Here is a 27,418-nt window from a genome sequence, read left to right as displayed (position 1 = left end):
TTTATGGCAGGATGGGTCATGTTAATCTTTTACATGCCCGATCTTTTTTTCCTTTTTTTTTTAAGAGATAAGCCACCAGCAGAAGCGTCTTTCGGTGACTTCTACCCCTCTCCCCATTGCAAAGACCAAGCTAAGTGTGCACAACTATGGAGGGATGGAAGGAATAGTTATACAGTGCAGACTGCTGCCTGGGATATCAGATCAGTGGGGGTCCAACAAGCTCCAGAACTAATGAGCATACCCCAGATTGTATATTATAGTGTATACAGCTGTCTATGCCATTTGCATCCAGCCACCGCAGGAGAGGATTACAGCTGATGGGTAGGGGAGTTGTGTGTTGGACACCCACCAATCTGATATCGATGGCCTATGGTAAAGAATAAGTCATCAGCGACTAAATAGTGGACACACAAAAATATCTGTTAGCTCAGAGACCTGGGGAGAGTCTGCTCGTGCCGCCATACTGTGCCCTGTAATAATGCGGACAATGGAGCAAATAGTTGACTTGTGGGACACAGTAGGAATCTATAGGTGCCGTCCTATGACGTGTATGGAGCCATAATGCACGAGCACCAATTTATGGGCTTTACTGCTGCATTCACTCGAAAGCAAGAATCTAAAAAATGTGAGCTAAAATGAATCAATAGAGACAGGTTTTTCATGTTCTCTATCACAGCGGCCATAAAGACAATGTGCAGTGTGAGCGGCGGCTGAAATAACAAAGGGATCTTAGAAAACTTTCTACCGAGACCCGCTACAACAACAAGCTCACGGCACAGGACCGGCCACGAGGCGCCGCTGCTCAATGCAGGACCATAGTGTCGTTTCTTTGGGTTGTCAGGGCCATAGTGTCATTTCTTTGGGTTGTCGGGGCCATAGTGTCGTTTCTTTGGGTTGTCGGGGCCATAGTGTCGGGTACAGCTGGCCGTGATGCAGTATTACATCCAGACAATACCTTAGTAAGTGGAAGCCAATCGGGCAGTTGAACCCCTTAACGACATCTGACGTACATTTACGGCGTAAGTCGCTAGCGGGTGTATGGAGCGGGGTCATGGGATGAGTCTGCCCCATATCGGGCGGAAAATGGCCAGGATCTGCCCCCAACAGCCGTGGCTGGACAGAAGCTCCGACTGCGAATGATCGCCTGTTAAATACTACTGACAAACACTGACGGCGGCATAAACAGCACGCCGACACGGCAAGCGGGCCTCATTCAATGACCACCCAGTTTGTGCTTCAAGGTCCCATTCACTATTACCATACATGCTGCACTGTAGACGCGGCACTAACATTACCCGTATGTACAGAAGATCGGTGCTCGTTATACCAATACCACTGGCATTCCAACATGTATTATATCACTTCACATCTACGCTCTTTGCTTCACCGCTACAGGAACACTGTAGAAGTAACAGTGTAATTGCGCAGGTTTCGCCAGACTACCTAGAAGTCAGTAGTCTGGCGAAACGTGCGTTGGCAGTACATCCTGACCTACAGGATCTGCCCTCACTGTATCAGCACAATGTAGTTGTTATCCTATCCCGCCCTTATAATTCTATAGGTCAGGATGTACTCACAAAGCACGTTTCGCCGGACTACCACCTTCTTCTGGCATGTTTTCAAACAGCAATCTTTAGGGGACCACTTAAAATAAAAAGCCCCTTAAATAGTTAAAGTTTTAATAGGTCATACATATGGTAGCTGCAACCCCCCCACACTAATTCCCTCAAAAGGGTGCCTATCATTTGGGTATATTTATAAATATATTCTACATACTTATACGTGCTATCAATGAGTGGGGGTCCAGGACCTGAGACCTCCACTGTTCACTTACTACGCGGTTCTGAAGCACTCACTTCTGCAAGCAGCAGCCTCAGGTACTACTCACCCTTCCCCGATCCGTCCCCATTCTCATTGTTTTGACTGCAGTGATTACGTCATGTTGACTGCACAGTTCACCGCTGCTGTCAGTCGCCGAACTCTGCGGCTCATGCTGTCTCGTCAACTGTGCACCTCACCGCTGCAGCCAATCGCCAAACTCAGCGGCACGTGCCGTCTCATGGACAGTGCACTTCATTGAGCTCAGTGATTGGCTGCAGCAGTGAAGTGTGCTGTCAAGATGACATCATCACTGCAGCCAAAGAGACCGGAGCAGCAGGAAAGAGCTGGCACTGGACCAGAGGAGGGAGAGTATCCTAATAGTATGTTATTCTACAAGTGTACAATCATTTGGGGACAATCCCTTTAATTAATTGACAATTATCTCTTTCTGACAAAGGGGTTGGCCAAGATTAGAAAAAAACATGGCTGTTTGTTTTTTTCCTTTTTTCCAAAAAACCCTCTACTCCAGACTACGGGATGTGCGTGGTATTACACCTCAAATCGTACAATGCAGTACCAGACACAGCCTGTGGATAGGTGTGGCGCTGTTTTTTGAAGGACAGTCATGTTTAACACCAGAAAGAAGAACAGCATTGTACATAAATACCTTTCATATTCAGGACAGGGTACAGATGAGTATAATCTGTAGGGAAGGCATAAAGACAAGGGTGTGATGTTCTTATCCTGCACATACAGTAATAGGTCAGTCCTGTATAACCGGTACACGTTCTTACAGCGCCGCCATCATAATACACTGAGCCTCTGTCGGCGGCACTACGGACACAACATGCAGTCACAGGCCTATGGAGTACCAACCCGAGCAATGCATCATCCAGATTGGGGCGCAAGCAGCAGATCTGCTACCATAATGTTGCAGTGTGAATACGGTCTTACGCTATCTATAGTTCGATACAGGTTACATCCTGAGTCATGAAAAGAAAAGCACCAGACAAGATAGGAATAACCTGAACACATTGTATCAGGCCCTCTGGATCACTTCCTTTAACACCTTACTGATGGGATCAATTTTTATTTTTGCATTTGACCCCCCTACCTTCTCTCCACCTCTTCTTCCAGAACTTTGTTTTTACTTTTCTGTGTACACAGCCATATTAGGATGTTTTCTTTGCAAGACAAGTTGGAGTTTTGAATGACAGCATTTACTTTACCATATTATGCGCTGAAAAAAGTGAATTTAAAATTCCAAGTACGATGGGGGTGGGGGAGATTTAATCCCTACTTTTATTTTTGCTTTCTTTTGTGTCTGTGTTAATTGTGCAGTAAAAATGACCTGACAACATGATTCTACATGTCAGTCTGATTGGGGAAACTTCCCAAACTTGTATAGTTTTTTGTTTTTTTTTTTTACATTTCAGCCGTATAAGAAAACTTTCAGAATGGTGTAAAAAACTATTTGGCTTGTGTCGCCATTTTCCGAGACACGACTGCGTGAGAATTATTTTTGCAGGGTGAGCTCTAGTTTTCATCGTTGCCACTTTGAGCTATATATGGCATCTTGAAATTTTTTTTTAACTGCTTATTTAAAAAAAAAAAAAAAAAAAGAAAAAAATGCTATATATATTATATATATATATATATATATATATATATATATATATATATATATATATATATATATATATATGTAATTTTGGTGTTTTTTTTATTTATTTTTTATTGTTTACTCCACTGGTTAAGTATTGTTATATTTTCTTATTTCTTTTGGTAAATGGTGGGTAAGTTGGAAATTTTGTGTTTTTTATACTTTGTAAAACTCTTCCTTACATTACTATTTTGCCTTCTTTTTAGTCTCCATAGGGACTCATAGGAGGAACAAAATGACAGAGACAAAAGGGACTTGCAACCTACCGACACCCCCCACCCCCAAAATTGTGATCGCAGTAATCCACCAAATCTGTTGAAGTCCCCTGTAAGGGCAGAGACACACTGCCGCATTTCTCGTGCGAGAATCGCATTGTAAAACTCACACTGGCTGTCGGCTCTCCTGACCTGAGCTTGACAGCTGCATAGTTCCATCACACGATCATGCTCAGGTCAGGAGAGGTGCCGGCCAGTCCGTGCAGTGTGATGCGATTCCCGCACGAGAAATTCGGCAGTGTGACTCCAGCCTAACAGTAAGAAATGCAAGACCTGCACCCACATATCACCAATAGATAAAGTCCCCATACCCAACACAAATCAGGACTATAAGATCATGGACTTTTTCATGTACATCCTCCCATGTGGTGTACATGATACAGTGTACAAGGTGCAATGCAGGGACATACATCGGGGAAACTAAGCAAAAACTACAAACAAAGGATGAATCTGCATAGACATACATTGCAATAAAAAATGAGCTGGACACGCCTGTATGGATACACTCTAGACCTGGACACAGCTTGGCAGATCTAAAAGTCCTAATATTGAAAGGGTATTTTAACAGTGACATAGAAAGAAAAATATGGGAGTTCAAGTTGATAAATATATTTAAATCTCTAACAATATAGTACACTGTAGGAACAAAAAAGCGCAAATAGGGTCTTATCCGGGTTAATATTAAAAAATATAAAAGAAATTCAGTCACCTATTGCAGGAGAGATCAGGCATGTACAATTAGTAGTCAGCTGCTGCACGTCCAAAGGTCAAAAAAGTGACCGCTGATGAAACAATTCTTATGGAACTAATTTATGGACTTCCATGCGCTGCTTGACAAAATACAGGATTCCAATTATAGTGGAAGATTAATCATTTATTCCCAACGCGTTTCGAAGTAAGAACTACTTCTTCCTCAGGGGATGACATGTCATCCCCTGAGGAAGAAGTAGTTCTTACTTCGAAACGCGTTGGGATAAATGATTAATCTTCCACCATAATTGGAATCCTGTATTTTGTCAAGCAGCGCATGGAAGTCCATAAATTAGTTCCATAAGAATTGTAATCTCTAACAATAGGACTAAACTTGACACCTGGATTCATGACTCACTACATGGACACAGTTCACACCTCCACAAAAAGGTCTCCAGATGTCTAACAGAACACTTCCAGTTCACACCTCTACAAGATCTTCAGATGTCTAATAGAACACTTGCACCTCATCTACATATATAACAAAAACCTTAATTTGATTTCCTTGGCCTATCTCTAGCCGGCATCATCTCATGTCCTTGTATAATTCCTATTTAAATGCCATCTCTTCTCAGTAATTGCCTGATGAAGGGGCCGCCTGAGCCCTGCAAGCTTGCAAATATAATTTCTCTGGTTTGCCAATAAAGGTATCACTGCTTGAATACTTTTCTCAATATTTTGGGACATAAGTATTTACATCAATTTTTCTGGCTAACACGGTACCACAATATTATTTTGTATTGTACATCGGCTAATACCTTTGTAACACATTGTATATTATTGCTATATATTGAGTTTATTTTTATGACAAAATTTTAATTTATAGAATATTTGACCCCCCAAAAAAACTACCCTTAAAACAGACAATTATGCTACCCAAAATAGTTAACAATTAATGTCTAATTTAAGTTTGTCATTTTTAAATGGAATATTACATTTTTATTGTTTTTTTTCCATTCATAAATGCAAAAAAAAAAAAGAAAAGAAAAAAAAAGTCTTCATTAACATTTTCATGATGTTGCTGCTGTAAATCTGTGCAATTCTTTTACATAGCTGGCTGTCCTGATACTATTGATAGCATACTGCTCCTGGGTATGAGAGGCACCCTCACATGTGCCATTTTTGAAACTAGGAGCAAGTTAAAATCTGCTTATGAGGGGATCTATAAGAAGGAAGAATGTGATTGGGATAAAGCATTATAGTCTGTGAGTGTTTTACACTGGTAATACCTCAGATGCCGCCGTCAGTATACACCACAGCCTCTTATGGGTTCTACTGCCACAGTTATGCAAGGAAGGCTCTTTGGTCACCAAAGGTGTCACGACTCTGTTGTCCGATGTCCCGGGACCAGATGCTCCCTCCCTATCCCTAATGCTAGGGGTGTCCTAGCTCGCGTTGTTCCCCAGATTACTTCTGATGGTGAAGGTGCCGGGGCCACGTACCTTGCTTTAGCTCCTGAATCCGCCCCCAGTCTGTACCATTCTCCCACCCAGGGAAGAGGGGAGTAGTAGTGTACCGTAATCAACCTGCCAGACTAACAAGGTAATACGAACAGGGATAACGAAAAATACCAAACATTCAATCAAATATACTCACACATACTGTACAACAGAGAAGTGCAACGGGGAGTGGAGGATGGGGTTAAACCAAATTAGGAGAAGGAAAGGGGATTATCACACTCAAAACCTACCAACAGTCACAGATAAAACCACCAAACGCCTTCTCCAATAATAACCACTAACAACCTCCAGCCAAGAAGGAAAAGCTAGCTCTGACAATGAGTGCTAGCCAGTTCCCAGATTATATAGATGGGAGTGGCCAACAGTGCACAGCTGAGAGCCTTAATGCAGGAAAGCTTCCAGGAGCTCTCAACTGAGATTAACCCCTGCACTGCTAAAATAAACTTGCACCGTTTAATATGAAGGTGAAGTGCTTCTAATCAATGCAGAAGTATGAGAAATCAGACGCTGCGGTCTTCTGGCTCTCTCTGTCGTGGTTAACCTGTGACAAAAGGTGTAAAATTAGACACAATTGTCAAGCAGAAAGGCTGAAAATATCAGTTTTAATGGAAACAATGCCACATTCTGCAACAGATAAAAAAACTATTGCAACTAAAAATAGAATAAGGTATTTAAAAAAAGAAACTTCTTAGACAGCTTAAGCAGTTTTCCCTTGGCCGGATTAATGTGCAGACAAACGAAAAGGTGGTTTTAAAGCTAAATATAGTGTGGCATTCACAGTGATGTGTGCAGGAACCAATATAGTATTATTGTGCCTCTGGCACATCCATTATATGCATCGTATCGTGCGATCTGATTTTTAGTAGTCACCGTAAACCATTGAATTTGGCGACTGTGAACTCAAGTGAAAGGGAAGACTCTAGGAAATCAGGTCTGACCCATCTGGGAGACATCTGTGACAATCTGTGAAGGTTGAACCTTCTGGGCCAATACGGAGCCATGAGGATGACTGGAAACCCTTCTGCCTTGAGAAGCCTGAGAAGCAATGTAAGAGAAGGGAAAATGCAAGGAAGGACAAAGTGTTACCAAGGAATCAAAGTACTGCAGTGTGCAGGCGCCGGGAAAGGTCAGAGAGGCCCAGCGCCTGCGCACTGTACTACTTTACTCTGCCTTCAACAGGGAAGAGAAGTATGCCTGCGCAGGAGCGCGATGCTGGGGAGAGATGAAGCAAACTGGAGGACGTCGTTGCAAGAAGATGGGAGGCGCCGGACCTGGACCTGTGACACCCATTAGACCGGACCGGAACCCCCTCCCAGGGTGAGTATAATAAAAGTTATTTTTATCTTATCTTTCGGGTCTGATTAGGGGCTTATCAACAGCATTACAGAATGCTGTAGATAAGCCCTGAAAGGCAGTGGCCGCATCTTATAGCGGCCAAAACAGATGACAGGTTCGCTTTAACCCTCCTAACATTACCACCTGGGAGACAGGGAATCAGTCCCGATGCCCCAGCTAGAAGGAAGGCGGGCAGGTGAAGGCGCTCAGCAGGGAAGAATGCTCATCTGTCCTGAAGGCTGGAACACTGGCAGCTACGTCTTCACCCTCTGCCATGTTTCACACTCCGGGGCGCAGGCAGGAGCAGAGGCAAAAACATGTAATGACAAGGGTTATGGTCCTACCACTCAAACTAGAGGGGGACCGTTTAACTCAGCACTGCTCCCCTTCTCTGTAGTGGGGGGTAACAAAATGGAGACGTCCTGCTCGGTTTCGCAGCCTAAAGGGAGGTATAAAAGGAAAAAAAAAATATATGCTAGGTAAATACAGATCTGAAAAACCCAAATCTGTGTCTGCCTCCTACGTGACACTAATCTGTGTGTCTCCTATGTGACACTAAAGTGGTGTTAGCTTGGTGCAGCTTGTGGAGGAGAAGCTGACTTTGTGCCATCTCAGTGTCACCCATGATTCCTTCGTCCCCCAATAAAGTATGAACGGAAAGCACTTAAAATTTGCTGTTCTTTTCTTCTTCTAGGTATACATATATATTTATTTTTTTACCATGTCCCCTCTATTAACCCTTTCATTGCCAATAGTTTCCTGCACTTTTCATCTAAGCTAAGTGTCAGAGCCTCAAAAAAAAAAACGAAAATGATGGCATATCCTAACAGCATGTCGTCACTTTCTGTAATGGGAATATCCCTTTCATAATCCCATGGTTTTGAGGTTCATTGCGTCTGCTTATAATTACTTGGTTGGAATTTGCCATCTAGAGCCAGATGGAAATTCCTCTCTGCCGCACTGCCCAGCAGGCATCCTCGGCACAATACAGGTGCTATTTATGGCAGCATATATTTTATCAATGGACGGCATTGTGACAGCCCAGATGAGATTTTCATAGGAAAAAAAACAGGTGGATGCAACAACAAATCATTTCTTGCAGAAGGTAGGTGAAAGCAATCACTGAAAAGTTTGGAAAAGTTCTGAGATACATATAGCGTTCCCATATGAAGTCATATTATAGAGATGTGAATATGCCTTTATGTGGAGTTCCCCTTAAAGAACCCATGTCCATATCCAGCTTTACCTTCTCCATCTGAGACCATGGCGGCCAGCGTGTGTGAGCCATATACATAGAATGCATTCACCTTTAGGCCATGTGCACACGTTGTGGATTCTGCTGCGGATCTGCAGCGTATCAGGCTCTGCGGACCCGCAGCAGATTTAGGTGCGTTGTACAGTACCATTGTTTTCAATGGTAAAATGAAATACGCTGTGCACATGCTGCGGATTTTTCTGCGCTGATTTGCTGCGGGTTACAATCTGCAGCATGTCAATTCTTTGTGCGGAATCCGCTGCGGTTTCACACCTTCTCCATTGTAGAGGTGTGAAACCGCAGGCTAATCCGCAGGTAAACCACAGGTCTTTTGACCTGTGGGATTTTACAAATCCGTGCGGAAAAATCAGCAGCTCTAAAACTAAGTGTGCACATAGCCTTATTAATCATCCAGCGCTCATCATTTCCTATAGAAAAAAAAAAAAAAAAGAAATCACTCCTAAATCTCTTCATCCTAAAAGGTGGCGAACAGATGTGACGTTCGGGAAATCACTTTCCCAGACCTGCAATACAAGGACTAACGCAAGGGAGAAACAGGAAAAGAAAAAGGGAACATGAAAAGCAAAACAGAGAGGAAGTGAGAAAATAGAATGACTCCTTTAATCATATCATTTTCCAGGTAAAAAAAAAAATATATATAAAAGTGTACAAAATAAATATAGAAATCTTCAGCTCGGTGACGCCGGCCACACTTACAATATATTAACATAGACAGACGAGCTGTGCTATGGGCTGGGAGCACACATTGCATTGCTATGGGGTCTACAGCCCAACTAGGGGCTAAAGACAGCATAGAAAAGGTCTCGTCCTGTGAACCAAGTCTATGTGGGTGGAAAGTTGGTAACTAGGAGCAGCACCTGGTGGACTCCTCTGACAGGGCACATGCCATACTAACTTTCCCCTGCAGAGGTCGCTGTCGAGGAAATAATAAAGAGATGGCAACTTCCTTCTGTAGAATCAGCTGCCAGCAGGGGGTCTCAGGATCTGCAGCTTTTATATGAAAGGAGTTGATCGATGAGAGTCCAAGTGCTGGGACCAGCATTGATCATAATAACGGGGGACCCTGCTCTAGTATATAGTAATGGAGCGATTACCACTCTCCTAGACAGTGAGTGGTGCAGTAGTTATGCATGTGCAACACCACTCCATTCACCCTCGAAACATGGGGATCCCCGTCCTTGTGATCAGTCGGCCCCCCCCCCGTAATCGAGGATTGGTGATAAATGTTTATTGGACAACCCTTTTAAATCAGAACACCTGGCTATACATGGTGACTATAAGTCATACTGTACCAGCTTTTATTTTCCTTCTTCCTCTACAATAAAATCTAACCTGATTTAAGGGAACCCATAAGCAAATTTGTACGTATATTAGTAGCGGCATGGCGATCTAGGCACTGGTTTCCTAATAAAAAGGATACCTCACTTGTACAGATCAGATGATCTCAGTCATGAGAAATCTAGTGTAGAAGTCATATGCAAATCTGGCTGCAAGTGCACTGGGGGCATGTCCATGTACTTGGAAAAAGCATTGACACGCCCACAGTGCACTTTCAGCCTGATCTGAATATGGCTTCTACACTACATTACTCAGGACTGGTACATCGGATCTCTACATGAAAGGTATCGTTTTTATTGGGGGACAAGCACCTACACATCTATAGTAATTTTAAATCTTTAAATTCTCTTTAAAGAATAGTTTCAAATAGGTTTGTCCATCTGCCATCCGTGCACATAACAAAACTTTATCTGATTAATGGAGATGAAGATTTACATTGACACTCTAAGAACACAGCCCAGGGGGTCCGGCTCTATTGATGAGTACAAGATTAGACAAGAGCATAGACATATACAGAAAACAAAAGGAATTTAAATATTAGGAAGTGACATCACAAAATATGGTAGAAGAGTCCATATATGCACGATTCACCAGACCCGGTATGCCCCTGCAGTCCGGTTTGTGCTCCAACTTTTACATGTACCTGATGCAGGTTATCTATACATGACTTGGAGGGATACTTCTTGGTACAGTTTTAGTCCCAAAAATGTGTCCCCTCCACTAGGAGTACGTGATACGGGCCCGCAAATCAATCAGTTAACTGGACGGGTTAGCAACAGTGTGATCCGTGTGCTCCTGTCTGACGCGCTTGTGATGTTCTTCATAAGCTTCAGCAGCGGGACACTTCATCACGACCGGTCTGCAATGCAAAAAAACAAAAGGAAGTAAAAAAGAGTATATTTGTATAAGACATAATAGATCCCAGATATGAAATAGGATCAAAAAAAAACCAATGGAGGAACCAATACTGGCACACAGAAAAGCATTCTGTCCTTCATGGGGGTCATTCAACCAAACATAAATCGATAGGTGGAGCCCCTGCCCAGCTAGTAAGTCAGCAAGTCTTCCTGAGTGCTGGGGTTATGGGTTATTCACAGACCCTAAGGAGTCAGCAGGAGCTGTAATACGGCCATGTGCATCACGGCTGGGAATACGGAGTCTGCTTGGCACAGGAAGAGGGACAGGAAAAATATATAAAGGGATCACACTGCTCAATCTGCACTAAAGTCACTTCCAATATCCGACTGGTTTATACAACAGACTAAAGAATGATAAAGAGATGCCATACATTAGAGAAATGACACTATATGGAGAAAAGTATGTGCCCCCCACATCCCACCTTCTGGAGCTTTTCTCACCTCACCACCTACATCCATAGACATAATATGGGGTCGCCCCTCTGCAGGTATAACGGCTCCCGCTCTTCTGGGAAGGATTTCTACAAGATTATGGAGGAGTCTGTGGGAATTTTAACCCCTACATCCAGAAGAACATTTGCGGGGTCAGACCCTGATGTTGGGGGAGAGGCCGGGGTCACAATCACTGTTCTTGTATGAGGTTGGGGTCCGGGCTCTGTGCGGCCTCTCGTGTGCTTCCATCAAACTCTCCCTCCATGTCTGTATGGTCCTTGTGCACTGGGCACAGTCATGGGGGACATAAAGGATCTTCTCCAAACTGTTCCCACAAAGCTGGAGGCTACAATTATCCACAATGTCTTGTGCTTAAGAATTAAGATTTCCCTACAATATAGGCAATAAGCTTAAAAAAATAAGCTCTCCAGAGCTTCCAAACAGATTCTTAGAAAATGCATAGAAGTTACAGCTCAGCTAAAAAGCAAGACACTAAAGCAAATAGATAGACAAATTCTTTACACACGCATACGGTACTTCTTTACACATGCCAGCAGTACTATGAAAGAGCCAACACCTAAGCAACTTTGAAATCACAAGTCTTCTCCCTATGTTCTATGTAACAAAAAAAAGGAAACAAATAATGTCTGATACAGAAGAGATAGCAGATATTACCACTAGTACTTCTCACAACTTTACTTTCCCCATCTAACTTCCCCATAAGGGATCATCTCATTAGTTCCTTTCTGGATTCTTGCCACTTACCCACGCTCCGTACAGAGACAATTACATCGTTAAATGCTCATATCACAGATATATCACAAAGATATAATACACCATCTACCAAATAGGGAAACACAGTGACCGGATGGTCTACCAAAACCTTCCAGGATAAGCCACTACCCACTATGTTTTAATATAAACAGGTAAATGTGCAGATATCCATTTCTCCATTAATTTTAAACAAATTTTTGAGTTCAGGGGCACCTGCATACAAAATCTACACTCTTCTAAAGGCTTTAAATTTCATGCTTTACATTTTGCATTTGGGTTTAAAATTACCCAAGAGAAAGCGAAACGCGTGTCGGGGCAGCGTGGGGAATTCCATCTCCATACACCATGGGTAAATTTTGGATTATACTATTGATTTGCAGCTTTTAGTGACACTGGTACATTTATGATTGCTTTCTATGGATGCCACTTCTGCCTTTTCACTGTCTGAAATTTAATTGTGAATTCACAAAACCTAAGTAGTTTGTAGTTTCTATGCACACAGGTACATCTATGGCTACCGTCTCTGATGTTTTTTTTTCCCCACTTTCTTGATCTCTTTTGTGAAATACAATATCCATATGTCTTAGTAGTTAAACATTCAACCATCATCTACACTTGTCACTTACTACTTATGTATTTACTTGGTACTTGGTGACATACAGTATGTCCCCATGGATGACATTCTAGATGGACAGGAAACACCTCCTTCTTGTTGTTCCTCCCTTTACAAAAGACCTCTTTTGTACTGTGATTTCGTTCTTTCATTATGTTTTCCTGATCAAATTTGTATTTTACTCTATTTTGGTGGTTTATGGTTACTCCACTTTTTATTTTGTTTACCATTATATATATATATATATATATATATATATATATATACACACTTTTTTATTAATAATGTTATATGAAATTTCATATATGATCATTGATATATATTGAAGCTCTACTACATTCATCTACAGCCATGCAGCATAATATGATTCTGAATTGCACCACTTTGTAGCCTTGATGTCACGTGGACCCGTCCTGTGTGACGTGACCAGCAGGCCGATAACTAAAACAAGACGTGGCATGTGATACTGTGCTGTGTGACATGGCTCACAGGCCGGTAACTAAAACAACAAGACAAAGGGAAGGGAAACAGTTACAATGGTGGGCCCTGTGATAGGGAAAGGGGACGTGGAGACCTCCTGCACTCCCCTGAGTCAGTGTCCCTAACACTCCTAATGTTCCCTATGCCGGTTCTGCATCGGGCGCCGATCAGGAACCTGTCGCCCTAGCACACCCTACACCTATCCCTTGCTAGGGAGCTGGGTGGCGCATGCACTGGCCCCATCTCTGTACTAATACACACTAAGGAAAAACACAAACAGGGAAACACCACTTAGCTTTACTCTGTTGCACTTGCTCCTGGCAACAGAGTCCACCACCAGCATGCAGCTCTCCTCCTGAATCGCTGCCACCAAGCTCTGTCAGAGCTACAAGGAAATCCCCTATGATTCCTTCCACACCAGGGCTAAGACAATGCTGCAAGGAACGCTCTCCAGCTCCTTCCTCCACCAAGGATGGTTGAAATGAACACTATCACCAACACTGATTGCATCACCTGTGACTCTTATAGCAGAGCCAGCAATCACACCTGCATTATAATAATGTGCACTTAACTAACGAAACTAGAGCGCAAAGACGCTCACCACCACCGGGGGCAAACTTAGAACAAACGACACCACAGTGCAATAATCCTAATGGCCACCGGGGGCAAAAAACAACCTTAAGCACAGCTTAGGGAAAAAAAAGGTTACCTGTGCTTTTTATCTGTCCTGATCCAACATGGATCATGACACTTGATTTTATTATGTATTGTTTTTTTTGTCTCAATAAAGTTTGATTTATTTTAAAGTCGCGTTCTCTGTTTTTTTTTTTTATAGGATTACATTATTGTATTTTGGGGGGGAGGGATACTACAAATAAGAATAAAATACTTTGGTGGCTCATTTACCAGTTATTTATCAAAGGAGTCCAGGTCAAAGATAGAGAATTCATACTTTCCCTTTTTGCAGGTGCTATTCTTCTAACTCTCGCCAACCCTCACCTTTCTCTCCCTAATGTACATTTTATCAGAGTTTGGCACCTGGACAGATTACAGAACAAATACAACTAAACAGAAGATTTTCCAATAAATATACCAGATACCCAGTTGAATCTTCCCTGTAATAACTATAAATACCAATGGAGAGACATTACTCTTAAATATTTCAGAATTAATCTCACATCTTCATTTTCAACTCTCTAAGAATAATTTCCCATCACTATATAAAGAAATGTGCTCCGTCTTGATGAGATGGATGTCTCTACCCCATCTCTATTTGGTAGTATGTTAGCAACAAAAAGGACCATTCTTCTATTGTTTGAAACCCTACCATACATATCCCATTTAGAGATTTGGGGTCACTGCAGTTGGCCACTCTGAAATTCATATGGGCAGAGAAACGCCACAGGATCTCAAAGCCCATCCTGCTGGATGGAGAAAACACGCAAGATCCGGGAGCCCCTCACTTCATCTATTATTACTGGGCTACGCACCTACGCAGAATCCGAGCTTGGACATCTAAACCTGGAAATTGGATGGAAATTGAAAAACTTTGGCTCGCTGCAGCCCACCCTGCTATGGAACGGGTCTTCCAGTCCCCCTGCAAACAAACGCTGGGTCCCAGTGAATCTCACTAGAGACATGTGGAAGCCTTGCTCTAATAAATGTAAGTGATTATCCACAACTTCCCCCTTACATCCTTCCTATTCCAGCCAAATTTCCCTGGAAGTGCAACTCCCTCACTGACAGACTCACACTGGTCCGTTTCATTTTGCCAACATAACTAACTATAAAAGAACTTTTCTCCTTTATGGTGAGATTAAATCTAAATGATCCGTTCCTATTTTCTCGTTATTCCAATACATTAAGATCAGGCATTTGCCTCACGCCTATTCCAGAGTTTACAGGTTTCTCTCCCAACACCTTCTGAAAGGTTCTGCCGAAACGGTCCCTCAATGAAAGGTAAAATCTCTGATGTATATAATATCATATACAACCCTGATTGAAATTCTCAGATTAGAAATCTGTATATGCTCAAGTGGGAAGGTTATCTGGGTAGAACGCTGAGTGACGCTGATCGCAGATATGTATGGTGAAGAGCAGCCATGTCGGCATCCTGTACCGCTTATAAAGAGAAATAATAATGTAGTCACACAAGGGGAACAAATTTTTAGAATTTTTGGGGGGTTTCAACAGCAATTTATACTCCTCGCAGGTGCAGCAGACGGCGGGAGAGACGGATAGGTTTCTAGGGGGGGGGATGACTTACCTAAACTAAGTAATGAAGAAAGGGACTGGTTGGATGAAATGCTCTTGGAGGAAGAAATGAGGGTGGCTTTGGCGTCCATGGCGGGGGACAGGGCTCCGGGGGCAGATGACATCCCAGCTGAGGTATACAAAAACCTCAATGAGGAATTAATAACTAAATTGTTAGGGGTATTCAAGGAATTGTTGGAGAGGGGAGTATTGATTGCATCTGTGAGAGAGGCCATTGTCATGGTTATCCCGAAGGCGGAAAAAGACCCACAGCTGCCGAAGTCATATAGACCAATATCACACCTGACAGCAGACATTAAAGGCCCCTTTACATTTAGCGATGCACCAGCGATCCGACCCGGTCAGGATCGCTGGTGCATCGCTAAATGATCGCTAGCGAGCTGTCACACAGGCAGACCTCACAGCGATGCAGCAGCGACGCAGCGCACGATACTTACCATTCACACACAGCGATCCTGACGTCCTCCCATCTGCCTCCACGCGTCGCTCGTCGGCGCCAGCAGAAAGCCCAGCAGGAAGCACCCGACGAGAAATGGAGCCGGACATTCTCGCGCGATCAGCGATGGACAGCGGGGGAGCCGGTCGGAGGTAAGTATCACACATAGCGATATCACTATAACGTCACAAAATCGGTGACGTTATAGTGATATCGCTATGTGTAAAACCCCCTTAAGATACTGGCAAAGGCCCTGGCGAACAAACTAATCTGGGTAATAGATAAAATGGTTCATTCTGACCAATCTGGCTTCATGCCTAATAAATTCACTGCTGTCAATTTAAGGAGGCTGTATTTGAATATACAAATCCCAGCTGAAAATGCGGGTACGAGAGTGGTGTTATCCTTAGATGCACACAAAGCCTTTGACAGTGTGGAATGGAATTACCTGTGGTCGGTGCTGGATCGCTTTGGATTTGGGCCAGTGTTTATCTTGTGGGTAAAATTGCTGTACTCATCTTCAACAGCTAAAATTACAGTGAATAAACTGTTGGAGAGTTTTCCGCTGTTTAGGAGTATGAGACAGGGGTGTCCGTTGTCTCCATTGCTTTTTGCCCTGGCTGTGGAGCCACTGGTTGCTAGAATAAGAAGGCCACAGAAGGTGAAGGGATTTGTGCACGGAACAATGGAGGAGAAGGTGGCTCTATATGCTGACGATATTTTGCTTTTCTTGGAGGATCCTAGGGAGACTTTGAGAAATGTAGTGGCAATAATTGAGGGTTTTGGACAGATTTTGGGACTGAAGATTAATTGGGATAAGTCGTGTGTTTTGCAGACAGATTGAGACAATGACTATATCAGGGAGGTGGAAGTGTATATTAAATTAAAGGTGGTCCAACAATTTAAAGTATTCCCCATTGACGAGACTTGAGGAACTCAACTTAGGCCCGTCACTACAAAGATTACATACAAAAATTGCGGTGTGGAATAAGTTACATTTATAGGTGGTAGGCAGAGTGAATCTCCTCAAAATGATTGTGATGCCGCAGCCACTATATGTGCTGCATAACTCCCCTGTTTGGCTCCCACTGTGTAAGTTCCACAAGATAAAATCACTTGCACCACTCCAATCTATCCTAAACTCTGCTGCCCGACTAATCCACCTATCTCCCCGTTATTCCCCCAGCCTCTCCTCTCTGCCAAGCCCTTCACTGGCTTCCTATTGTCCAGAGGCTCCAGTTCAAAACCCTCACTATGACATACAAAGCCATCCACAACCTGTCTCCACCATACATCTGTGACATGGTCTCTCGGTACTTACCTACACGCAACCTTCAATCCTCTCTCAAGATCTCCTTCCCTCTTATCTCCTCTTCCCACAATCACATACAAGACTTCTCCTGTATTTCCCCCATACTCTGGCACTCTTTACCCCAACACATCAGTCTTTCCCCTACCACGGAAACCTTCAAAAAGACCCCGAAGACCAACCTCTTCTGGAAAGTCTACAGCCTGCAGTGATCCTCAGTCTACTGAACCGCCGCACGACCAGCTCTACCCTCTCCTAGTGTATCCTCACCCATCCCTGTAGACTGTGAGCCCTCGCGGGCAGGGTCCCCTCTCTCCCTCTGTACTTGTGTGTGCCGTGTATTGCTCATGTTTATTGTACCTGTCTATCTATGCCCCTTTTTCACATATAAAACGCCATGGAATAAATGGCGCCATAAAAATGAATAATAATAATAAAAAATTTGGTGAACTAGGGGCAGGAAGAGCGCGAGACTCAAACAGGAAATACTGTAGAGGCCGAAGGAGTAGGGAGGTTATGCACTCCTTAATCCCTGGATATATTTCTTATCTGCACAATGCCAACACCTCAAAGGCTGGGGGGAGACGTCGGCGAAAGGATGGCTGCCTAGTAGTTTGGAGTATTTAATAAGGACTTTACCGCTGAATATGGGTCTGGAGGCCGGACTGTTCAAAAAATGGGGATCTCAGTACCATATTATTAATTTAATCCACAAGGTATGGCAGAAAATTAAACAGATTGGGGGGGGGGGGGTAACATGTTTCACCAGGTTTATGCCTATCTGGGATAACATTTATTTTCAGGAGTTCAGTAACATGAAGGGATAGGGTGTGTGGAAGGAGGTGAGCATTGTTTTGATTGGTCCGTTGATTTACCGGAGAAAGCTCAAATTGTACGAAATGTTACAGGAGGAATTTCAGTCTACAGGACTAAATCTTTATTAGTATAGATGGGTTCAACATGCATTTCAGTCACAACAGAGGAGGGCCCATAGAAATTCAAACGGATCTCATGTTAGATTTTATAGTTAAAAACAATGGAACAAAGAGGGCAATATCGGAAGAATGCAGTGACCTGTTACGCGTTTTCCTGGGGTATCACCCTATCAAAGCTAGAAGGAAGTGGGAGGCAGATTTGGGAGAGATAAACGATGATAGGTGGGAGTCTATTCTAGAGTATGTATCTAAGATATAAATGAGTGAACCTGGGAGAATGTCACAACTGCATGTGATTCATAGGGTGCACAGAAACCCGGATATGATATTTAAAGCCGGGATGAAGTCCAACTCCGACTGCCCAAGATGTTCACAATCTCAGGCAGGTATACTACATATGCTCTGGCATTGTCCCAGTTTGTCATCCTTTTGGATTGTAGTGCTGAACAGTATTGGTGTGGTGTATGGGTGTGTCGTCAATAGGGATCCGCTGGTATGTATATTAGGGTATGTGGAAGAACTAATAACCGACAACACAACCAAAATAGTAATTGCAAGATTATTGTTTATTGCAAGGAAATTGATTGCAAAACATTGGATTAGAGAGGAGCCTCCGTCCAGGCGTGAATTTATTGCCTAAATGGACCATATACAATGCCTTGCGAAAGTATTCGGTCCCCTGGAACTTTTCAACCTTTTCCCACATATCATGCTTCAAACATAAAGATACCAAATGTAAATTTTTGGTGAAGAATCAACAAGTAGACTTGCAGCTGTAATCCCAGCAAAAGGTGGCGCAACAAAGTATTAAGTTAAAGGGGCCAAATAATATTGCACGCCCCACTTTTCAGTTTTTGAATTTCCACAAAAATTTAAAATAACCAATAAATTTTGTTCATCTTCACAATTGTGTCCCACTTGTTGATGATTCTTCACCAAAAATTTACATATGGTATCTTTATGTTTGAAGCATGATATGTGGGAAAAGGTTGAAAAGTTCCACTGTAATTCAAATTGAAAAGAGTATCTACACTAAGAGAAACAAGCTTGATTTATTCTAGACTATGGCAGCCCTGGTTGGACAGATATATTAATGCTGCACGAGTACACAGAAATGTAGCGTCAAACCTATGGAGAATCGGACTAATGCTTGATATTGCTAAGTATGGACGAAATGTTGTAGTTTCTACATACATTAGATCCACTCATTTCTCCCTTGTGTTGGCGATGTGCCTTGTCCAGAGGATCTATCTTTCACCCATTCAGGAACTGCTCCTGGACAAATGCACAAACTCTGATTAAACAGGTCTTTGATCTGGACCCATCACTAGAACCTCCAGAACTATTACACTTCTTCTACACATATTGACGGCTGCAAGATGTTTAATAGCTTTTTATTGGAAACACACCTCTCCCCATCAACATTTCACCTATAAACTTAGGGTGAGGTGTCAGATGTTATACACTGGGGGTGATGGGCCAGATGTTACAAACTGGGGGGAGATGGGCCGGGTGTTATACACTGGAGGTGAGGGGCCGGATGTTATACACTGGGGGTAATGGGCCAGATGTTACACAATGGGGGGAGATGGGCTGGGTGTTATACACTGGGGGTGAGGGGCCGGGTGTTATCCACTGGGGAGTGAACGGCCAGATGTTATACACTGGGGGGTGAGGGGCCGGATGTTATACACTGGGGGGATGAGGGGCTGGATGTTATACACTAGGAGTGAAGGGCTGGATGTTAGACACCGAGGGTGATGGGCCAGATGGTATACACTGAGGGTGAGCGGATGGATGTTATACACTGGGGTTGAGGGGCAGGATGTTATACACTGGGGGTGAGGGGCCAGATGTTATAAACCAGGAGTGAAGGGTTGGATTTTATACATTGGGGGTGAGGAGCAAGATGTTATACACCAGGGAACGTGGGGCTGAATGACAAACCAGAATTCAATGACTATGATGCGTGTCCAATACTTTTCTAAATATAAAATATCATCACTTTATACAATGAGAAAACCCTTTTAATATTAGTAATGCTGAACTTGGAGATCACCACAGAAATCCTATGTAACAGTGCCATTATGTCCTTTGCAGCAAAAGCCGTGACTATGACCATGGATCTCTGATAACAGGATGACTGTAGGAAGGTGTGAAGGAATGGAAGGATCCCTAGTTATTGGCCGTACATACCGTTTGTTCATGTCTCGCAGAGATTATACACCTTTTTGCTCCTTAGTCGCATCCCAAACGCCCCAGCTTCACTGCCACATTCAGAAGTTATTGGAGAGCAGTGGTTGTCAGGATCCATCATTTCTCCCTTACAAAAAGCAGTACAAAAAAGTTAAAGACGGAAACATGTCCCTGAAAATCAGCCTAACATTGTACTAGTATCTGCAATCGCTTTCTGATTGATGGGGGTCCTCGCAATAAGGGGTCTGCACAGATCAGACCTCCCCGTTCACCCGTTTTGAGTGGTGCTGCATTTTCCTGCACAAAAAAGGCGAAGTGGCTACTACCTCTTTATTCTGGCGATTGGCGAGGACCCCAGTATCTCTCTTGACAGATGTACCTACATTCATCACTCCACAGTGAATTATATAAATGCTTGATACACTGCAGCATGTCAGATCATATACAGACGATGAAGTAGCAGGATTGTGAGTGCAGCTCTGGATGTGAGATATACATATGCTTCCCATTCTCACCTCATGTAGATGTAACTCTGCGGGGGATTCGCCTTCTGTGCGGTCATCTGTATTCTTATTATACATGTTAATTTCCATCATCTTGTCCTCATCTTTGACCTCGCTCTTCACCAAGGGCTTTGTTCCCTCACTATTTGGGGCTGGAAAAACAGCAAGTAACCCCGAGAATGTGAATGCGGAGAGGAATCGCTTCTTGAGGAGGTTGTATGCCGGATTGTTTTCAAGCTTCTTCTCCACCAGGTCATTCAGGATCTCCTGCTTCTTACTGGTGTCCCCCTCGCCTGCTGCTTCAGGAGGTACCAGCTTAAAAGCTCGCTCTTCTAAATTTTTCTTCTGCAACAGGATCCGTGAAAAGGTCTTTAGGGTGCAAGCAGATGGTGGCAAATAAGCCATGCTTCTCTTCAGCGTTTCCCCGCTGCCTTTACCCTTCATCCAGTCTTTCACACTGGTCTCATCTTCCAAAGAGATAAGGCTCAGGTCACCAAAATTCCTCTTAGGGATACTCGTGGAGGTTTGGGCAGGGGTCTCAGTATTTTCTCTATTGCATGTATCTTCATTAATCTGATTGGGAGGTAAGATTTTTGCTATTTTCACAACAGGATATTTTTTGGGGGGTGTAAGGGTAACTTGCACAGACTTGTTGGGTGGACTAGGAGCAGGCGAAACGCACGGCACCGCTTCATCTTCAGCATTTTCTGATGGTGATGACCTGCTAAGCTCGGGCACTGGTGGGTGCACCACGGTACTACTTGGTACTTCAGGGACTATATTGAAGGCTTCATTTGTTGACGGGTTCACAGCTTTTACACTGCCTGGGTCTTGATTCCCAAGTGCCTGGGTTGCAGTAGGAAACAACGCTTGGACTGGAATTTGGATCAAGCCTTGTGGAGTAAGAATCCAAGTAGTGGAGTTACCCAATGGGCTCAGTGCACTGAGCAACTGCTGGGTGCTCAACTGCTGTATCGGCAGTTGTGGTGAAGCCATGCCTGGCGTAGGCTGCACAGTGCACGCAGCAGCTGATGTACTGTTGCATTTATCGGTGGCTTCTGCATCCTGTGTGGGGGTTACAGACTGATCCGTATCTGCTCCTTGCTGGCTGCTGCTCGCTGTTGATAACTGGTCACTAGCAATGCTGCTTGTTGGTATACCTTGGCATGTTGCCAATGCCACAAAGGGTAAAGTTTGTAAGAAACTATTTTGTGAAGTGCTAGAGGCTACAGGAGGGGCTGGATTTTCAGGCTCGCCTGCCGGCATAGGGGTCTGGTTGACCACTATCTGGGAGGAAATCAGAATGCTTGGTGCAACGACGACAGACTTTTGGGCCGCAGCGCGACGGGCTTTCGATTCCTTCAGTCTTTTTTCTTTCAGCAACTCAAATACTGTTTTCGGCTTTGAAACTGGTGCAAAGACTCTTGGAGGGCACGGATGTTTGGCTTGTGGTCCAGGTCCATTGTTGGTTTTATCCTCTCTACTAGCTGGTTGTGATAGCCCAGCATTAGAGACTGGTGCTGCAGAAAGAGGAAAGTTATTAAAACATTTCATTTTTAGGCAAAAAAAATAATCTGTACCATTTGACTTTAGAATAAATCGTAACATGGGTCTTAACCCATGTTACGATTTATTCTAAAGTCAAATGGTACAGATCATCCTCTGAATCTCCTGCTTTATGTCACATAAACTTTACCACTTCCTGCAAGTCTCATTCTGCAGTTTTGTTTTTTCTTCCCTTTCTGCCAAGAGCCACAACATTTTTTTATTTCTTCTGTCGATCTAGACATTTGAGGACTTATTTTTTTGCAAGACAAGATGTAGTGTTGAATGGCAGCACTTATTTGACCACAAAATGTACTGACAAATAGAAATAAAAAATTGTGTGGTGAAACGATGAAAAAAAAAAACAAAAAAAAAACAGTTCTGCCAGTTTTTATTTTTATGGCATTTGCTATGCAGTAAAAATGACCCTCCCTATCAGTACAATTACTCCTATACCGAAATTATACATTATTTTTTTTATACTTCAATACTATAAAATAAAAGTACTTGTAAAACAAAAAAAGCCATTTTCTGACATTTGTAACTTTCTAATTTTCCAGCAGATTTGTTGTTTGGTATGTGTTGATCTGTAGCTTTTATTGATATTATTTTGGGGTACATACAATGGATTTTTTACTTTATTGCATTTTTGGGAGAAGGTGCAGTTATTTAAAAATGTCAATTCTGGATTTTCGATTTATTTTCTTGCCGGGTTAATTAGATAAATATTTTCATAGATCTGCAAAAGGGAAGATATTCAAACTTATGCTTTTAAAAACTTTTTTTAAGCTTTACCATTTTTTTTTTTTTTTTTACACTATGCTAAACACACAAAAATACACAGCAAAATTAATGATCTCTCTAATGATCAACCTTGCTAGAAGATGGAGGCGATGGGCGGAGAGACCTTCTGTAGGCAACACATCAGCACCTTGCAGTCACGTCATGGAAAGGGTTCAATAGGCAGTGGAACACATATCCACATCGTATCTCACCACTGAAATTCTGCGGTCAGCAGCATTGGAGTGGTTAAACAGCAGTGATCGGAGCTAGCTCTGATTGTCTCTGTCACAGTCTGATGGAGGTTGTATAACACCGCTCCCAAGATGACTTTATACAAGGGCAACATGTACTGTAGAAGTTGGGAAGGAGACAAGTGATACCCCTACCACTAACCCTTTAACATAATATTTTAGGGCAAAAAAAAACAACAACAAAAATCCCTTTCATAGCCATTTCCGGCTACCTGCATCCACCACTATAGGATCCTAGGAGCTTACGCTATACTTTTATATCCATAATGATATATACATACCATGAACTCTTTTCAAGGACGTAGTAACCTATGTATATAAAATAAAGAAGTAAACAGTAAATTATACTTGTAGGGAGGAAATAAAAAGCACCCGCATGCAATGGCTTAAATAGTTTTATTTTTTATACTGGAGCCTAATATTTGCTGTGGGCACTGCTTGATGCACTTTCACACTTCCTCAGCCCAAAACTACAATTCCCATATTGTAATGTGCTCTTCTTGCTCCCTTTCTTCTTCCCCACCTCCTAGCTTGCTCAGCTACCCCACACCCTGGTCATCATGTGCATGGGTGGGCTCAAAATTTGGATCAAGTTAAATATAAAATGAAAAATTAAATGAATAGAGCATAGGTGGCTTATGCTCGACCTTCACTCCGGGCTCTTTAGAGCTCTATTCTCAGGATAGAAGGAGGTCCCAGCACTCAGACCGCTAGCGATCAGGAAATTAAGACTTCCAATCTTGGCACAACCTCTTTAATTCCCAATGAAGGAGAAAAACCTGAATAAAGTAATCAAAGGCAACTATATTCAGGCATTCGTCATGTGGGTGGACTGGTAGGTTTAACAATATTTTCTTACGGCTTTGGTCTGTTCTACCGTCTGTTTGCGATTTTGGAGGCGCTGGGATTCTCTCGCTTTTCGTAGCCGTATCATTTGTAGACAACCTGCCGTGTTGATCTGAAAGAACTAAAATAAGGAAAAGAAATAAAATAATATGGTATAAAAAGTAATAGTAAAACAACAGAAAGACACCCAAAATCAATCATAGTCTGCAGAGTAAAGGCCAAGTTACAGAAAGTGATTTCTGCCCAGTGAACATCGACCAGCCGATCAGCGCTCATTTACAGTCCAATCGACTCAGAGGGATCGTTAAAATCATAAGTTAGTCTAATTTACGTGACTAAAATCCAAAATGAAGAAAAAACGGATGACACTCACCAGTAAAAATCACTTTTTTATTTCAAAGATTAAAACATGTTCGTCGGGTGAATGGGAGTGCAGGAGACGAAGGCCGTTTCGCGTTGGCGTTGCACTTCTACGGGTCACACATAGAAGCGCAACTCTAGCGCGAAACGGCTGTCGTCTCCTGCACTCCCGCTCCCATTCTCCCGACAAACATGTTTTAATCATTGAAATAAAAAGGTGAATTTTACCGGTGAGTGCCATCCGTTTTTTCTTCATTTTGGATTTTGATCATTTGATTTATTTAAGAGGCATTGGATGCACGGATACAGATTGTCACAGAGGTTCTCACTTGGTCTCTGGTCTGGGGAATATAAAGGACTGTCAATGACATCAATGCTTTAATCACCAGGAACTGTCTGAACACTCTGCCCACATGAGGCCGGGCATGGTCTTGCATCAGGTGGATCCCAGGACTTACAGCAGCAACGTAATCTCTTCATATGAGGATTTAATCCTGGTACCCAACAGCAGTCGGTGTGTCGTTTACTATCACGTGAAGGTTTGTGCAACCCTACAAGGATGTGTCTCCCTACACCATCACTGATCCACTGACCGACCAGCCATGATGTAGGAGGTTGCAGGCAATATAACATTCACCACGGCAGCTCCAGACTCTCTCACATCTGCTCACGTTGAACCTGTTCTCACCTAGTAAGAGAACCGAGCACCAATGGTGGACCTGCCAAATCTGGTTGAGTCCACAGACAGATGAAAATGACTAAACTACTTACCGGTAATGTAATTTTCAGAGCCCATAACAGGACCATATGAGGGGATCCGTCTATCAAGGATAGGAACCTTCTGAATAAAAGAGCAGAACCTCTCCCCCCGCATCAGTAGGGTTGCAGAGAATGAGAAATGTACATACTGTCACCAGACAACTACAACACCCTCTAGACTATACACCTAAATATTTATTAGCGCAACATAATTGCGGGAATATAAAAGGAACTTTCATGGGCTCTGGAAAATAACATTATCAGTAAGTAAATTTAGTCCTTTCCGTTCCATGACAGCACCACACGAGAGACTTACAGAGAAACCAAAACCACCTTAAGGGTAAGTGCACACGTTGCGGATTGTGCTGCGGATTTTTCCGCGCGGATTTGGCAAAATCTGCAGATAAATCCCCAGGTTAAAAGACCTACGGTTTATCTGCGGATTAGCCTGTGGTTTGACACCTGTACCATGGAGCAGGTGTAAAACCGCTGCGGATTCCGCACAAAGAAGTGACATGCTGTGGATTTGAAACCGCAGCAAATCCGTGCGGAAAAATCCGCAGCATGTGCACAGCGTTTTTTGTTTTTCATTGATTTTAATGGTACTTTACACCGCAGCAGATCCGCAGGGCCAAATCCGCTGCGGATCCGTAGCAGAATCTGCAGCGTGCGCACACACCCTAAGGAGGACTACCTCTTGTAGAACTCTTCTCACAAAGGACAGATCAGCAGAGAAGTCAGATCAAGCCTATAGTGCTTATAGAAGGAGAGGACCATGTTGCTGCATTCCATATCTGGTCATTAGACACCTCCACCTTCTCTGCCATAGAGAATGCGATAGCAAGAGTCGAATGAGCTTTTATACTCTCTGGGACCGATACACCGCTAGAGGAGTAGGCCAACGATATGGCTTCCCTAATCCATCTACCTATGGTGACCCTCCAGACTTTAAAGCCTTTCCTAGATTCCTGGAATGACAACAAACGACTGGCTCTTCCTCCATTTTTTCATTACTGACATGTAATTTATTAATGACCTCCTAACATCCAGCGTGTGGAATGACAAAATGCTTTTCTGCCAACTGGAAAATTTCCTCAGTTGCTGCAATCAGGGAGTGAGATCTTGTTTTCCCCTGATGGTTGATGTAAGCCACTGTTGTTTGATCCTCCGATATTACCAAGGCAGACACTTTGAGCATTTTCTCTTCTGGTAGGAAACAAGTCTATCTCACTGAATCTAAGGTAAGACATAAAACTAGAACTTTTGATGGAATTCGCTTTGATTTTTGTAGGTTCAGGAGCTAATCCAAGTCCTCCAAGATGGCTCTGACCCCTCTGCTGGAAGTTGCAGTGTTCTACCGATGTGTCAACAATCAGGAAATATCCCAAGTATGGAATTATTAGCGGATACCCCTCCAGAAGATGCACTATCGTCTCCACTATAATTTTCATAAATACTCTCGGGGCCATGAACAGACAGAAGGGCAGGATCCTGAACTGAAACTGACCTTTGTGTTTATGAATAAGGACACCCTTAGAAATCCCTGGTCTTTTGCTTGGACCAGAACATGGTAGTATGCATCTTTCAGGTCCAGCACACTCAAATAACATTCTGGAAACAGAAGTTTTATAGCCGATTTTACAGACTCCATTTTGAAAGGTGAATATAATCAGGATTTTGTTCAGATTCTTCAAACTGACGATGGTTTGGAAGGTGCCATCTGGCTTCTTTGTCAAGAAAAGGGGAGAGTAGAATAACCTTTTTTCTTCTTCCACTGGTACCTCCATGAGAACATGTTTCTGAACCAGATTCAAAACTGCTGCTTCTAAAGCTAACTGTTCCTCCCAACTTTTCCAGGGGGATGTTACTGTGAATGTTCATGGAGAAACAGCCCGAAATTCCAACCTCAGGCCTGATTCCACTATGCCTAGAATCCAGCTATTGGATGAAATTATTGCCCAGGCATGGAGGAAAAGGGAAAGCTTTCCCCCTCCCTGGGGAATGGTGTCACTGGAAAGACTTCCTTCCTCCCAAGGAGGGACCCCCAAACATGAATCCTCTATTTTTTTCCCTTTTAATTCTTCCCA

The 27,418-nt window shown here is 43.0% G+C and overlaps 1 protein-coding gene across 5 annotated transcripts in view; it reads right to left on the bottom strand.

Moving 5' to 3' along the window:
- Nucleotides 1–10,304: 10,304 nt before the first annotated feature.
- The window catches only part of SNAPC4 (small nuclear RNA activating complex polypeptide 4), a 39,703-nt gene continuing 22,589 nt past the window's right edge, over nt 10,305–27,418 (bottom strand). For all 5 annotated transcript variants that reach the window (XM_073541036.1, XM_073541034.1, XM_073541035.1 and 2 more), the window contains exons 20-24: nt 24,226–24,333; nt 23,648–23,675; nt 20,800–22,307; nt 20,285–20,411; nt 10,305–10,777 (exon numbers count right to left, since the gene is read on the bottom strand). In XM_073541036.1, the coding sequence (XP_073397137.1) occupies nt 20,292–20,411; nt 20,800–22,307; nt 23,648–23,675; nt 24,226–24,333 (1,764 nt within the window). In that variant the 3' untranslated portion in view covers nt 10,305–10,777; nt 20,285–20,291. The remainder of the gene's footprint in view (nt 10,778–20,284; nt 20,412–20,799; nt 22,308–23,647; nt 23,676–24,225; nt 24,334–27,418) is intronic.

Source organism: Dendrobates tinctorius, unplaced genomic scaffold (assembly GCF_039654945.1).
Source record: "Dendrobates tinctorius isolate UK_male_01 unplaced genomic scaffold, ASM3965494v1 ptg000120l, whole genome shotgun sequence".
Classification (NCBI taxonomy): domain Eukaryota; kingdom Metazoa; phylum Chordata; class Amphibia; order Anura; family Dendrobatidae; genus Dendrobates; species Dendrobates tinctorius.
The sequence above is the reverse complement of the archived record's forward strand: the minus strand, read 5'-3'. Positions and strand labels throughout refer to the sequence as shown.